This window comes from Quercus robur, chromosome 7 (assembly GCF_932294415.1).
Source record: "Quercus robur chromosome 7, dhQueRobu3.1, whole genome shotgun sequence".
Taxonomy (NCBI): Eukaryota; Viridiplantae; Streptophyta; class Magnoliopsida; order Fagales; family Fagaceae; genus Quercus; species Quercus robur.
In genome coordinates, this window is record NC_065540.1 from 11331660 (window position 1) to 11344923 (window position 13264).

Here is a 13264-nt window from a genome sequence, read left to right on the forward strand (position 1 = left end):
ATAGTCCATATTATACTTCTTATATTCTTTTGGTTACGTGGCCTTTAATGATTTAATCCGAACATTAATAAGCATGCCAATATAGGCAATAATAAACCAGTCAGTTGCCAGAATCTCCTATTTTTGTATTACTCACGGATAAAATCAAGTGCCTAAGACTTATGGGCGGTTGACTACTATGCAGCCTATATGGATCACATGAGATCTATCCAATTAAATGCAGTTAAACATTATCAGGGGATTGCACTTCTTTCCCCAAAAAAAAGGGGGTTGCACTTGATGTAATATCTCAGATTAAGGGTGGAAAAAAACAAATTTTAATTTCAACTATTAAATAAATAAAGCGAGAAAAAAAAATTAAAAAGTGAGTCGTAAAAAAATATTTGTGAGTAGGAAGAGAGTAATTGCACCCGATCTCAATCCGTATAAGAATCACATGAGATCTATCTAGTCAAATGCAGTGAAACGTTATTGACTACTAGGCCTTGTATATGGAATCATGGATCGAATGAGATCTATATAATCAAATGCAGTTGAACATTTACAAACGAATCATGTGCGTAACATGTATCTCCCACAATATCCCGTGGACTCGTAGCTGGTGGCGAGCAAAGCAATCAATTCTCCTGAAGAATGAATAAAGAACCACATTCTAATAATTATTGCGATGATCATAATAATAATTTGAAAAACAAGAAACATATATGCTTCTTTTTCTACGATCCAATCCTAATTCTGAGGAATCTTGCATCTATTATACTCCTATATATAAACTTATTTTATCAACTAGAAAATTTTTTGGAAGCATCACACGACAACTATCGAATCATTTTGATACCTTAAAAGTTGAAATTCCTTGCCGTCATTATTTCATATTTTATGATGTACTTGTTTTTGTTTTTTTCTCTTCTCCCTTAATGGGTAACAAAGAAAAAGAAGCATTTGGAATGTGGAATTGTACAATATATTATGTTCATGCTATAGTTCAATGACATATAAAAAGAGAACAAAACTCAAAATGAATTCCTTCACTCCCTTGGAAGCTGCTCGGTCAATGTGTTTCCATGAGACTATATGATAGCCTTATCATGATTTAGAAGTTAAAATCCTCAACCTACTCACATGACCTCTCACCTCTATATAGATCATGTTCCAAGATTATAGAAAGTGTTTGAAATTTCTGGTTGTCAACATATTATTCTGCAGAAGATTGTGGATAAATTAATAAGATTGATTGAACATTGTATATATAAACATACATTAACTCCATTACTTATATATGTAAACTCACCGAATAATAGAACCACAACACAATAATTCATTTAAGTCTAAGATGTTGATAATAATATCATATGAATACATCTTTGGTTCAACCTAAATATCCATTTTAAAAAGGAAATGTACAATATTTTAAAGTATCTCATTTTTCAAGGAACAATCTATAATTTTACATAATAAACACCAATATAAAGCAACCACCTTTGATGGAGCTAGGGGTTAGGGTAAACCCTGAATATAAACAACCACATGCATTCTACCCTTATCAGGTAAATGAGGACTTGAACAAGCGGATCAGGATTTGGTATGCCAAAGCATCATAATCTAAATTAGCACTTGCAGGTGACCAACTCCTAAAATAAATAAATAAATGAAAGACCCTTAAGCAAGCCTCGCATTTTCTTCAAATAGGACTTTATTGAATCCTGCCAAAAAAAAATCCCAAACCTCAATCATGAATAGAAAGAGCAATTAGAGAAATGTGAAATTTCTTTATCTATAGGGTTGAGGTTATGTTAACCACATTTCTTCTTGTTGTGCAATTTGTTGCGTTTTTAGATCCCTGTAAACTAGATTGTTTAACCTAATTAATTAACCAAGTGAATACTTAGGTTTATTATTCAAATCTAGATTAAAACAAAACAATCATATCATGTAAAGCATCGAAAAATAAAGAACACAATGATATAATGACTTAGGAAAACCAAATTGATAAAAAACCTGCGGATGATTTAACCTAGCTATCCTTAAGGTAAAAAGCAAATCCACTATGAAAGAATTGAAATTTGTACAATAGAACTTAGATCACTAACATTCTATTGCTACATCAAGTAGAAAACTTACTACCACGACCACGTGACAACTCTAAGTCCACAGACTACTTCTTTGGTCTGCAGCAACCACAAGTTCTCCTATTTGTGACTTTGAGACTCCACTCAAAAGTTTTGGATCTTCTTGAAAGTTCTTTATGTAGCAACTGAAACCACCATCAAGTTCATGATGCAAATCTTGATCTTGATGGCTTTATGTGTATGTATGAAGGTAAACATCTCTCAGATCTCACAAAAGATTCAACACATAACTCAACAAAGACCTTAGAGAGCTTTTGGGTACAAAACCCTAGATCTACAAAAGAGGCACAAGATGCACTCTAATCTCTCTCTCAAAGCTTTATAAAAACATGCTTAGAGTTTCCTTTATATACTAGAAAAAGTAGAACTGAAACCCTAGTCCTTAATGGGCTTGAATTTTTGTTTGGGCTTAATTCAAATTCTGTAGATACGATTCCCGATCGATCGAGCCTTACTTTCGATTGATCGAGCTTTCCAATTTTGCATAGTAAGTTTCTGCATTCAGTTCGATGCAAACTATAATAAATAAACTTTGAACAAGTCTAAACCTAGACTAATTGTTTTAATCATGGTTTGCTAATATATATAAAGTGAAGTTCTAGTACATTTAGTTCCTAAAGTCTTAGAACCTAACACAATTAACACCCTAAGACTCAAATCAATAACAATAAAAGAGGAAATAAATAATAAGCACATACAAAGAACACAAAAAATTTACACGGTTTGATAAACTGCCTATCAGGCCAACATATAAATTTCACGCTTACACTTCTTAAAAGGTTAAAGTTCATTTGATTTATATCAAATAATTGACTTTGTGTGTGTGTATTACAATTCAAAATTATAAAATAAAAAAGAAAAGAAAAAAGAAAAAGAAAAAAGAGAGAGAATTAGGAGTAGATAGGAGCTGACCTCATGTTTACATAGTTTTTGGGCCAAATTTTCAAAAACTTGTTAAAATTTCATATATTTAGGATTAAGCCTAGTAGCACTTTGACAAATCTCAAACTTAAAAGGAAAAAAGTGTTCACTTTGCAGTACACAATTTGCTCAATCCCTATCAGTTTCCGGCAGGTGGGCTCGGCATCAGCATCAGCTAAGATTCGAAATATTAAATTGAGAGACCCACGAATCAACAGGGCCGCAACGACCGGATTATTGTCATGCACACTTTATACACATATTGCCAGCTAGTAGACAAAATACAAAACCAAAATTATGTTTCTACTTTGATTTTGAAACTTGTATTATAATTCTTTAAGTAATATGGAATGGAAATAAAGATGATGATGAAAGTGGGGCTTGTAGTTTGCACCGAACATCTTTGAGGGAAAGGAGACTTTTATTAGTCTCTATAATCCACAATCAAAGTAATCTTTCAAATGTTTCCACCAAAAGCTTTACAAAAAAATCTTTTTGAAATGAGGGAGACATAAGCATAGCTTTAATCTATTGTTATTTTGGTCTAACACCAATTTGCAACTATAGACTTTTTTTTTTTTTTTTTTTCCCTTTTTTACAACTATATATCCGGATAAAGAGGTCTTTCTCTAGCAATACATTAAAGTCGCTTGAGAGTTTAGAAACTTCTTAAAAGCAGTAAATCTTGTAGGTGATTGGATTGAGAATTGAAACCATAACAGGTGAAGGAGGGAGAGTAGAACAAAGTAAAAATGACCGAAATTTTGACTATTGGGTTTGTTTATAATAATGTAATTTGTCATTTGTGCAGGGCTGATTGAATACATTTTGAGTCCTAATACGATAATTTTAAGTGGGGTTTTCTTAATATTTAAATATCAAATAAATAAAATATTTATTTAACTTTTTATATATGTATGTTTAAAAATTGTTCTTCTTGCTTAGATGCAAATTTACTAATTAAGTTGTTATCAAGTTTTATTAACACATAAATGATAATAGCTAATCCAATTAATTTTCTTGTGAAAATGATTGATCTTATGTACGATTGTATCAATTTTAATTTTTAAAATTTTCTTTTGGCAGGAAAAAAAACTATTAGTATTGTGAGAAATTTTGTAAGTGATAAATGAAAAAAAAAAAAACCTATTCTTTTTATATAATCAATAATTATATTACATGTTGAACGTAATATAAACTTGTGCATGGAAAACAAGAAATTGGCTTTGCCTATTATTCAACAAAAACACAATGTAAAATGCACCCGGTCTTCGTTAAAGTCCATTCTTCATTATTATTGTGTTCCCTACTATGCCTCCACTCTCTCTCTCTCTCTCTCTCTACATTTGCCCAACCTAAGCTAAATAATGTTTTTCTTTTCTTTTCTTATTTTATTTTATTTTTATTTTTAACTTTTGGGTATCAAATTTCTTATAAGTAAAAGATGATGTGAACCTTCTTTGTTGTTAAAACGTTCTCATCAACCTTAGTTGTTACATGTTTTCGTCAACATAACACGTCATATATACGCACTTTTAAATTCTATATTGTAAGTACAAGTTAGCTACCTCGATCTCATGTAAATTCTATCTCAGAACTCAGAAGCATTATGATTTGCCCCATAAGTAACATATAAATATATATATATATATATATATATTGTGGCTTCCCAACATATTCAGCATTATTATAATTTTAAATATTTTTTAACTGATCTAAGAGAAGGTATATTCGCGTTGTACCATTTGGATTCCTAAAATTATTAAAGTAACTAAATATAAGTACAGACCAAAAACGATAAAAAAAAATGTGAACGAAAAAAAAAGTAGTACCAGAAATACAGGCTACTATATGAGATAAGAAGCAAAAAAGGCCTTAATTAATTTGATTCTTTGAGTCCCACAAAAGAGTTACAGTATTTTCGTTTTCCCTTCAGACTTGTATATATGCCAAAAAAAAAAAAAAAGACACCCCCAAAAGACGTGTGCTTGTACGGTTTTGTAAACCGTATAACCGTATATACTAGGTTTGCGTAACTCAAAAAGCCTGGTAAGATTCTGATTCAAACAGATATCACGTAGCAACCCCTGATTCAGGCACATAATTTAGTCTATCCACTCCTTCCCAAACCAGCTTCGATGTTATCTCATCATGCTCTGGAACATATTCCTGGTACAAAACAAAAGAAAAAAAATGATACATCCACAAAAACCAAAAGTATTTTTTATTTTTTATTTTTTCTGAAAATTCCTTGCAATATATATATATATTTTTTATAGAAAAAGTTAACCAACCCTCAATACTAATTGTCATTCTTAGCTAATTTATCACCCATCACAAAAAATTATTATTACATTATTGAAATGAAATCAATAACATTTATATGCCCTTTTGTATTATTTTATAGTAAAATTTGTAGTAATTTAACCTTTTACGTCATTCTTATGTATGATCCAACACTCGAAGGATAGAGAATATGAGATTTTGTGTGCATTAAGGTGTTGGTGTGAGAAGTAGTAGTAAAAAAGTTAAAAAGGTTTTAAAATATTTGATTTAAGAGCTAAGATCATTGGACACGTTAATGCTCAATCCTTGAAAGATTATTGCACTAGATCTCAATTTATTTTCAGTATGGGTGGAGCTTGTGTCTAGTGCATCAGTTCATTGGACATTTTGAGATTTGGACACATGTCCAGTGCATGACTGCACTGGACACGAGCCGTGTCCCTTCCGTGTAACTAGTCTGCAAAGTGTGAAAGCTTTGTTCAGTCTTCAAAGGAGTCACTTTTTGGCATTATTGCTGATGTTTACTCATACAATGTCGTGTTACAGATGAGAAGAGCAGCTATATTTACCTCAAGTGCCATGACCAATTGTTTGGCAGTTGGTGCAGACACGATAATGCGACGTGCGGTTGGCGAGATAAAGCCTTCATCAACGGCCTTGTCTATGAAAGACAACAAGGAATTATAAAACCCATCTACATTTAAAAGCCCCACCTGCAAATATATTGTCTTAAAATTAGTGAGAGAAAATAGGTTATAATATCCAACTCGAGACATCTCTATAATATTAACAATAACAATCTTCTATCTTGTGACCAAAAACATAGACAAACTACTTCTTTTGACCAACAATTCTATCATTCTTTTTTTTTTTTTTAATTGTTTTTATACTCTATGAGAACCTTTTTTCCCATTCAAACGGAGATCTTCTTTCCCCACTAAAATTTCCAAATCATGAAGAACCATGACTCTTCTAAATGCCAAATCTTGTGCTATCTTTTCCATGTGAATCCAAATTAAGTACCACATGCATTGATTCCCATTTTGTAAACTAGATTTTTTTCTTATATAGCCCCATTTATTCAATAAGAGATCATGAATTGGCCAAAATCAAATTCAACTTTGCCACTCCATAAACAGTGGTGTACTCAAGAAACATGACAAATCATGCTTGCATAATAGGACCACGAAACGTGGAGAGATGTGAATCTAGAAAATTAATAAGTTAGTCATAAAGCATGTTATCATGTGGAGGCAGCAACAAGAGCTATTTAATGGAAACAAAATATATATATATATATAAAAAAAAGATGAATTTGTTTCAACATTAACTTGACAACAATTGTATTATTAGCTTATTATTATATTATACCCAAAATCTTCATTGTACTTTTGTGTTGAAAATTCTTTGGTCAAAGTAGTTTTTTTAAAAATATTGACCTTTCATAACACGGGGAACGGAAGGGAATTTTTCTTACGGGTTTGTGGTGAATTCCAAGTTGAGCCCACGTAATGACTTCCAGCAACTCTTCCATTGTGCCGTATCCACCTGAGATAATGTGATATACATGATTAATCTTCTAACATAAGATATAACATGTGACTGAGACTATATATTATATTCCAAAAATGTTACACACCCTGATTTGAGGACCAATTCATACCAAGGATTCCATTAAAAAAAGTGAATAGAAAATCATACATACCAGGGAGGGCAATGAATGCATCAGCTTGACGGGCCATCTCAGCTTTCCTTTGGTGCATATCAGATACAGCTCTCACTTCTCCAACTGTTTCACCAGTTATCTGCAACAATTGGTAACATGTCATATTAATATCACAATATCACCAACTTCAGATGCTGAAAATCACTTTTTTAAAGAGAAAGTAGGGATATTTTCTAGAGTCTTGTGACTAAATAACATTGGTTGATCTCCTTAACAAGGAGAGTGATGATTCGAATCCATTTTCCCCACCGATAATAATTAAATTATCAAATAAAAAAAAGTAGGAGTATTCGATATTGGACCTAAAGCCCACAAGAGATATATTTAAATTAATTTATATTTTTCTCTATTATATAGAGGAAAAAATATATTTTTGAATAACAATGTCAACATAAATATATTTGAATAAATATGAATTTCAAACCAATTTAAAAATAGTATTGCTTGGAAGTATATGCAAAAATAACACAATACCAAGGTATAGTAATTAACACACACAAAATGAGCAATTACACCTCAGTACTTAGTCACTAGTGTCGTCATAAGCCTTGGATTTTAAAGAAGATATAAAATGAAGATAACATTTGATTTGTTAGTCACATCATGCCTTGTCCAATTAAATTTTGTTGCCATAAATGACAAAGCTGTATTTGCTATCAAGACATAAGAAATTGCACATGTAAAGATTTGCTAGGAGTGTATTAATGTACCTCCCTAGGCATTAGACTCCTTGGAATAACTCTGCAAAAAAAAATAAGAAACCCACAACATAAATCAGTACCATTCCAACATAGCATTTCTCATTATTAATATTATTTTTTTAATAACCATTACCCTAAATATTATTTTGGACCAACTTTAAAACTCAGACTGATCTGTGCACCTCTTAAAAATAAAGAATAGCATTGGCCAATGATACTGAGATGAGCACGATGGTCCATTTTAGAGAAAAAGTTATTGACACTTTTATTAAAAAGAAACAAAAGCAATTCTCAAATCAATGTGTCCAAAAGTTCTCAACTTCTCATACTTTCTAATACCTTTCTATCTCAATCTTTCTAACTTTAAGTGCGAGTGTACTGACACTGCAAGGACCAAAAGGCATACAACTTTATACAACTGATCAAAGCTGTTCAAAAAGCCTCCTAAACATTAGTAAAAACACACACTTTTGTTAGATTCTTCAGTGTACACTAAGACAAACTAGCATTCTGTGCATTGAAACCATGATTTTCATTTGGTCAGAGTATTATTATGTTATACAACCCTCCAAGATGTGGCCAGTTTGTTCAAAGGAAAAGAAAAGACAAGAAAAGTGAATGTCCATTTTATAATCTGGCCCAGCATTTGATCCCATAATGTCTGCCTCAAGGTGGTTGGAGAACCCAATTCATAGTAAATTGGGAAAACGTGCATGCTTTTAAGAATTTGAGAGAAAGCAAATAGCTTGCAAAGAAAACAAAGAGTGGCAATTATGGGGAGAGAAATAATGCCCATCTTTTGACAATAAAAATCATTTCAAGTACTGTTCTGTTATATTTATATATCATGTGTCTTGGTTTTTTCTCCTTATGCTTAAGCTTTAAAGGGTTTTATGTTATAATTTTTCAAAAAATTACTCCTATCACTATGTCGTATTCATTTCCGTGTTTCCTAGGAATAAACTCTTTAATCCTATTTACTTGACATTGGAACACCAAGACAAAAGAGAGAGAGAGAGAGAGAGAGAGAGAGAGAGAGACAAACCCTAGAACATGGCGCCCACCATCATGAACTGCCTGAGAGACGAGACCCATCAATCCCACGCTCCCACCTCCATAGACCAAATCAATCCTTCTCTCCACCTGCAAAACACATCGAAAACCAGACCCATTAACACATGTCACAAAACCCATCATTAAAACAAACATTAATTTAGTACTAAGTGAGATAGGAGTAGATGAAAAATAAAATAAAAATAAGATAATGATAATAGTGATAATAAGCCTCGGTTGAAATGTAAACCGCCTAAACAAGCCTAGTGAAGTTTAATAAAATAATAAATACTATAATTGAAGGAAACCCCCCATAAACAAAAATCATGGAGGTTTTTGGTCATTGATGGTTGTGGAGGTACCCAAGGTTTGTGACACGCTTAAAGAGTCATGATACCAAGGGAGCACGTTTGGTTCCCCAGGAAAAAGCAGGAGATTATTATTTTAACAAGGTTTAAATTAAAAATAAAAAACCATAATACTCATAGAGACTCTACAGAGAGAGAGAGAGAGAGAGAGATCATTCATGCAAGAAGGCTGCTCAACTGACAGTGAGGTTACAGCTAGCAATCTCAACCTCTCCTTCTCTCTCTCTCTCACTCGTGCCAAACATAAACCCTAAACCTTTCCCTAATTCCTCAACAATCATAAGCCCACGTTGGAAAGCTTGCTTGCTCAACACACCCACTTTTTTTTTCTTACAATAAATGAGTGAAAGAGGATTCGAAGCCCAGTTCTCTAGCTCTATAAGGAAAATTGGATAATGTACAGTGCACTTACTTGGGAATAAAGAATTAGTGGGAAAGAATTAAATGGTTAGAGAAATAAATGCATTAAGAGGTAAAATTAATGTGAAGTTAATTCACACAAATATACAGGAAGACAGAAAGCCATAAAATTGCACCAACTTGATGAACAACTTTTTTTTTTTTTTTTGGTCCCAAGACAATGCACCTTCATTGAATCTAGTTTACCAAAACAAGGAAAGCTGATAGTGATAGAAAACCAGGATGGCATTTTGAATCAGAAAGGGATCAGAGAAGAAATAGAAGTTCAAAAATGTGTTGAAAAACGCATGTACTTCCATAAAGTACTGATCTTTCTGGGAAAAACTCTTAACAAAATCCATGAGAGAGAGAGAGAGAGAGAGAGAGAGAGAGAGAGGGTGGGAGAGATTTTAACGTTACCAGTTCCTTTCCAAGCTCCACAGCAGCTTCTTGGTAACTGGCTTTCTTCCCTGAACTACTCCCACAAAAAACACAAATCCTATTGAATCTGGACTTTGTCTCTTCCATCTCTCTCTCTCTCTCTCTCTCTTGGAATATAATGATCTCCTTGAACAAGGGAGGGTTGAGAATGAGAACAAAGGGGGTATTTGTTTAAATATATATATAAAAAAAATCCTCTCAAACCCACTTTCAAGACTTGTTAAACTCCTCGGCCAAGTAAGTTATACGATACACTTTCTTTTATATATAGGATAATATGATACACTTGTATTACCAAAAATAAAAATATGATACACTTGGATGTATGTATATTAATTTATTTTAGATTATGGAAAGTTAGAAAACAGGTGTTGTGTGTGACGAAAGTGGGTCTGTGGACAATTATTAATTGTGTTCCCACTTCCACGGCTGGAATATATTTCATTTAACCATGTGGTTTTGGACCTTTTGGTTTGCTTTATTTTTATTGGTTTATTTGTATTAAATAATAAGCTAGGTAAAAATATACAGGGTGAAACTTATATAAATACCTTTGGCCTTTTCAACAAAAAAATAATAATAATAATTTATTTTTTTTCCTCTAAGAAACAAACATACAAAAGGAAGAGAGAACTGAGTTCTTTTTTATTTTTTATATAAGATATAAATTCTATTTTAACCTAATTTAATTATATATGTGTACTTTTTAAAAAAAAAAATGTATGTGTATGAAACTCACTCTTAAAGACTTGAACAAAAATGTGTTCTAATATAAAGGTAAGTACTTATTAGGTAAGCACTTATTATTTTGAATTTAATTATTCTTTGAAAAATATATATTCTTATTGGTCAGTCCAACCAAGTATTTGAATTCAATTGAGAAACTTAATGCATTGCATCTAAGGTATTGTATTTAAATTTTGTCCAAATATAAACATATCCAAATATGTATTTTTTTTAGAGAGTTTCAACTTATAGCGTCCATTCCTGTTGATAGCTCTTTATTATCAGATCAAGACACCAATTAGTTTTTTATATAGGCAGCAATTGAACCACAGATCTTTTATACAACCATCAGAGACTTTACCAGTTGAGCTAACTAAAATCAATAAATATGTAAAATTTTGAAATATTATATATAAACTAAATAAATGTAATAAATTGGGAAAACAAATATACCAAGCAAAATATCATGGTAATAAATTGCACATATAAACATATCCAAATATGTAAAATTTTTAAATGTTATATATAAACTAAATAAATGTAATAAATTGGGAAAACAAATATACCAAACAAAATATAATGGTAATAAATTGTATAGTAATCTAGAATAACTATAATTTTCACAAAATATATCATATTTAATAATGTGTTAAGTTACTAATGATAGATAATAGAATAATGTTAGTGATAGACTCAAATGTGAATCATAGTAAAAACTTATCAACTCAACTATTGTGTCCAGGACACTGCTTCCTTATATAAATGGTTGATTATAAATAATTGTAAACTGAATATTAAGAAAAGCATTGTCTATAGCATTAGAGCATTTACATAAGGTATGCTAAAATAGCAGAAGACCTAAGCTATGAAGCCCAAAAGTCACTTGCATCGGATCATGAACCAGTTATGTAAGTGAGGAGAGACCTTTCTTTGTCATGAAGTTTTTTATCATGGTCATAGGCACCATGGATTGTGCTATAGATTAATAGATTTTAAAATTTTAAAATAAACCTTTTTCTATGTTTTTTGTATATATGATACATATCCGTTTGGTTTAGTTGTTTTAAAAATAAAAACAAATATTGTTTACTTAGCTGAATTTATTGTGTACAATATTTTAAAATTATCACTTTTGTAGGTAATAAGTACAATTGTATTTTATATACTTTTAACAAACAAATAAATTAATAAACGACAAAATTTAGATATGGTTCTTTATGTAAAATATATTAAACTCTCCAATTATATTCAAACACATGGTTGCATTGACCAATGACACAAATAATATTTTTTTCAAAGACAATTAAATTCAATGAAATTGTAGGGATGCAAAAACCAAGATGAGCCCTATTGATGGGCTTGGGCTGGATCTTGGTCTCAATACAATAAATTTATAGAGATGGGTGTGCGGGCCAAGACTTGGGCTTCTTAGGCTACTAGCTCATTGAGTGAAGTGAAAGGAATGAGTCCAAGATTTGCTCAACAGTAATGAAGTTTGAATGAAAGCAGAATTTATTATTTATCTTTCTTCTCGAGCTGGTCGAGGATCACTTTTACACTAGAGAGAACTTTACAATTTATATTCTAAGCCTTTTTTTATGCTTTTCTCTCGATCCCTGTTCATGTAGGATCTTTCCCCTTTTATAACCATTTGATTTTCATCTTAGCCTTCCACTTAGAGGGCAGTCAATCTTCTCCTAGCTATTTGTTTCATCCTTACTTGGCTGGCGATGGTAGAGTAGGATACAGGCTGTGTGAACACTGTTTAGGTGTCATTCTACCATTAATGTGGCGGGTTGAGTTGTTGTAGTGTATTTAATGCGAAAGTGATAATTGCTTTACATGGAGGTTTCCTCTCCCTCTTGCTTGCCTTTGTCACTATAGCCTTCTTCAGTTCTCTATCTTTTAGTTTGGGCGGTTTCCTTCTTGTCTCCCACGGGATACCCTTTATGGGGCCTCCTCAGATGGGGCGTACTCCTCAAATTTTTTGGTTTGTCGGCACATTAAGTACCTCATTTGGATCGGGTCTAGTTTGACGATGAATTGGGCCCGATCACTCTTCAGGCATGTTTTGGCAAGGGTGCCTCTCTCGACCCCTTACCAAAACTATATATTTGAATTTAATTGTAGAATTTAGTGTATTACACCCAAAAAATTGTACCTAAATTTTATCCATTAACAAAACAGATAAGCCAATTCAAATGTAGACCATCATGTGTTATAAACTCAATCCTAATAACAAAAGAATGCAATGCAAAATCTCTCTCTCTCTCTCTCTCAATATATATATATATATGTATATATGTATGTATGTATGTATTGAACTTGCCAATTAGGGGGGGAAAAGGCCAAAACCAATGGGGGAGATCATGATGTTGATGACCCATTTAGAGAGAGAGAGAGATGAGGGCCTGCACTTTAGGAACATTGTGCTCAAAATCTCAGATGGAAGACCTTTTTTGGCTTGATTCAAAAGGGACTCAGCCACCATACTTATGTACATTGAGTCTTTCA

The 13264-nt window shown here is 32.1% G+C and overlaps 1 protein-coding gene across 1 annotated transcript; it reads right to left on the reverse strand.

The window, feature by feature from the left end:
• Positions 1 to 4907: 4907 nt before the first annotated feature.
• On the reverse strand, positions 4908 to 10217 carry LOC126692239 (cytokinin riboside 5'-monophosphate phosphoribohydrolase LOG7). The gene is made up of 7 exons (XM_050387766.1): positions 10004 to 10217; positions 8809 to 8906; positions 7773 to 7803; positions 7042 to 7141; positions 6814 to 6884; positions 5906 to 6049; positions 4908 to 5219 (listed from the first exon to the last, which is right to left on the reverse strand). Exons 1-7 carry the CDS (start codon positions 10109 to 10111, stop codon positions 5124 to 5126), a joined length of 648 nt encoding a protein of 215 aa, XP_050243723.1. The 5' UTR covers positions 10112 to 10217; the 3' UTR covers positions 4908 to 5123.
• Positions 10218 to 13264: the final 3047 nt, after the last annotated feature.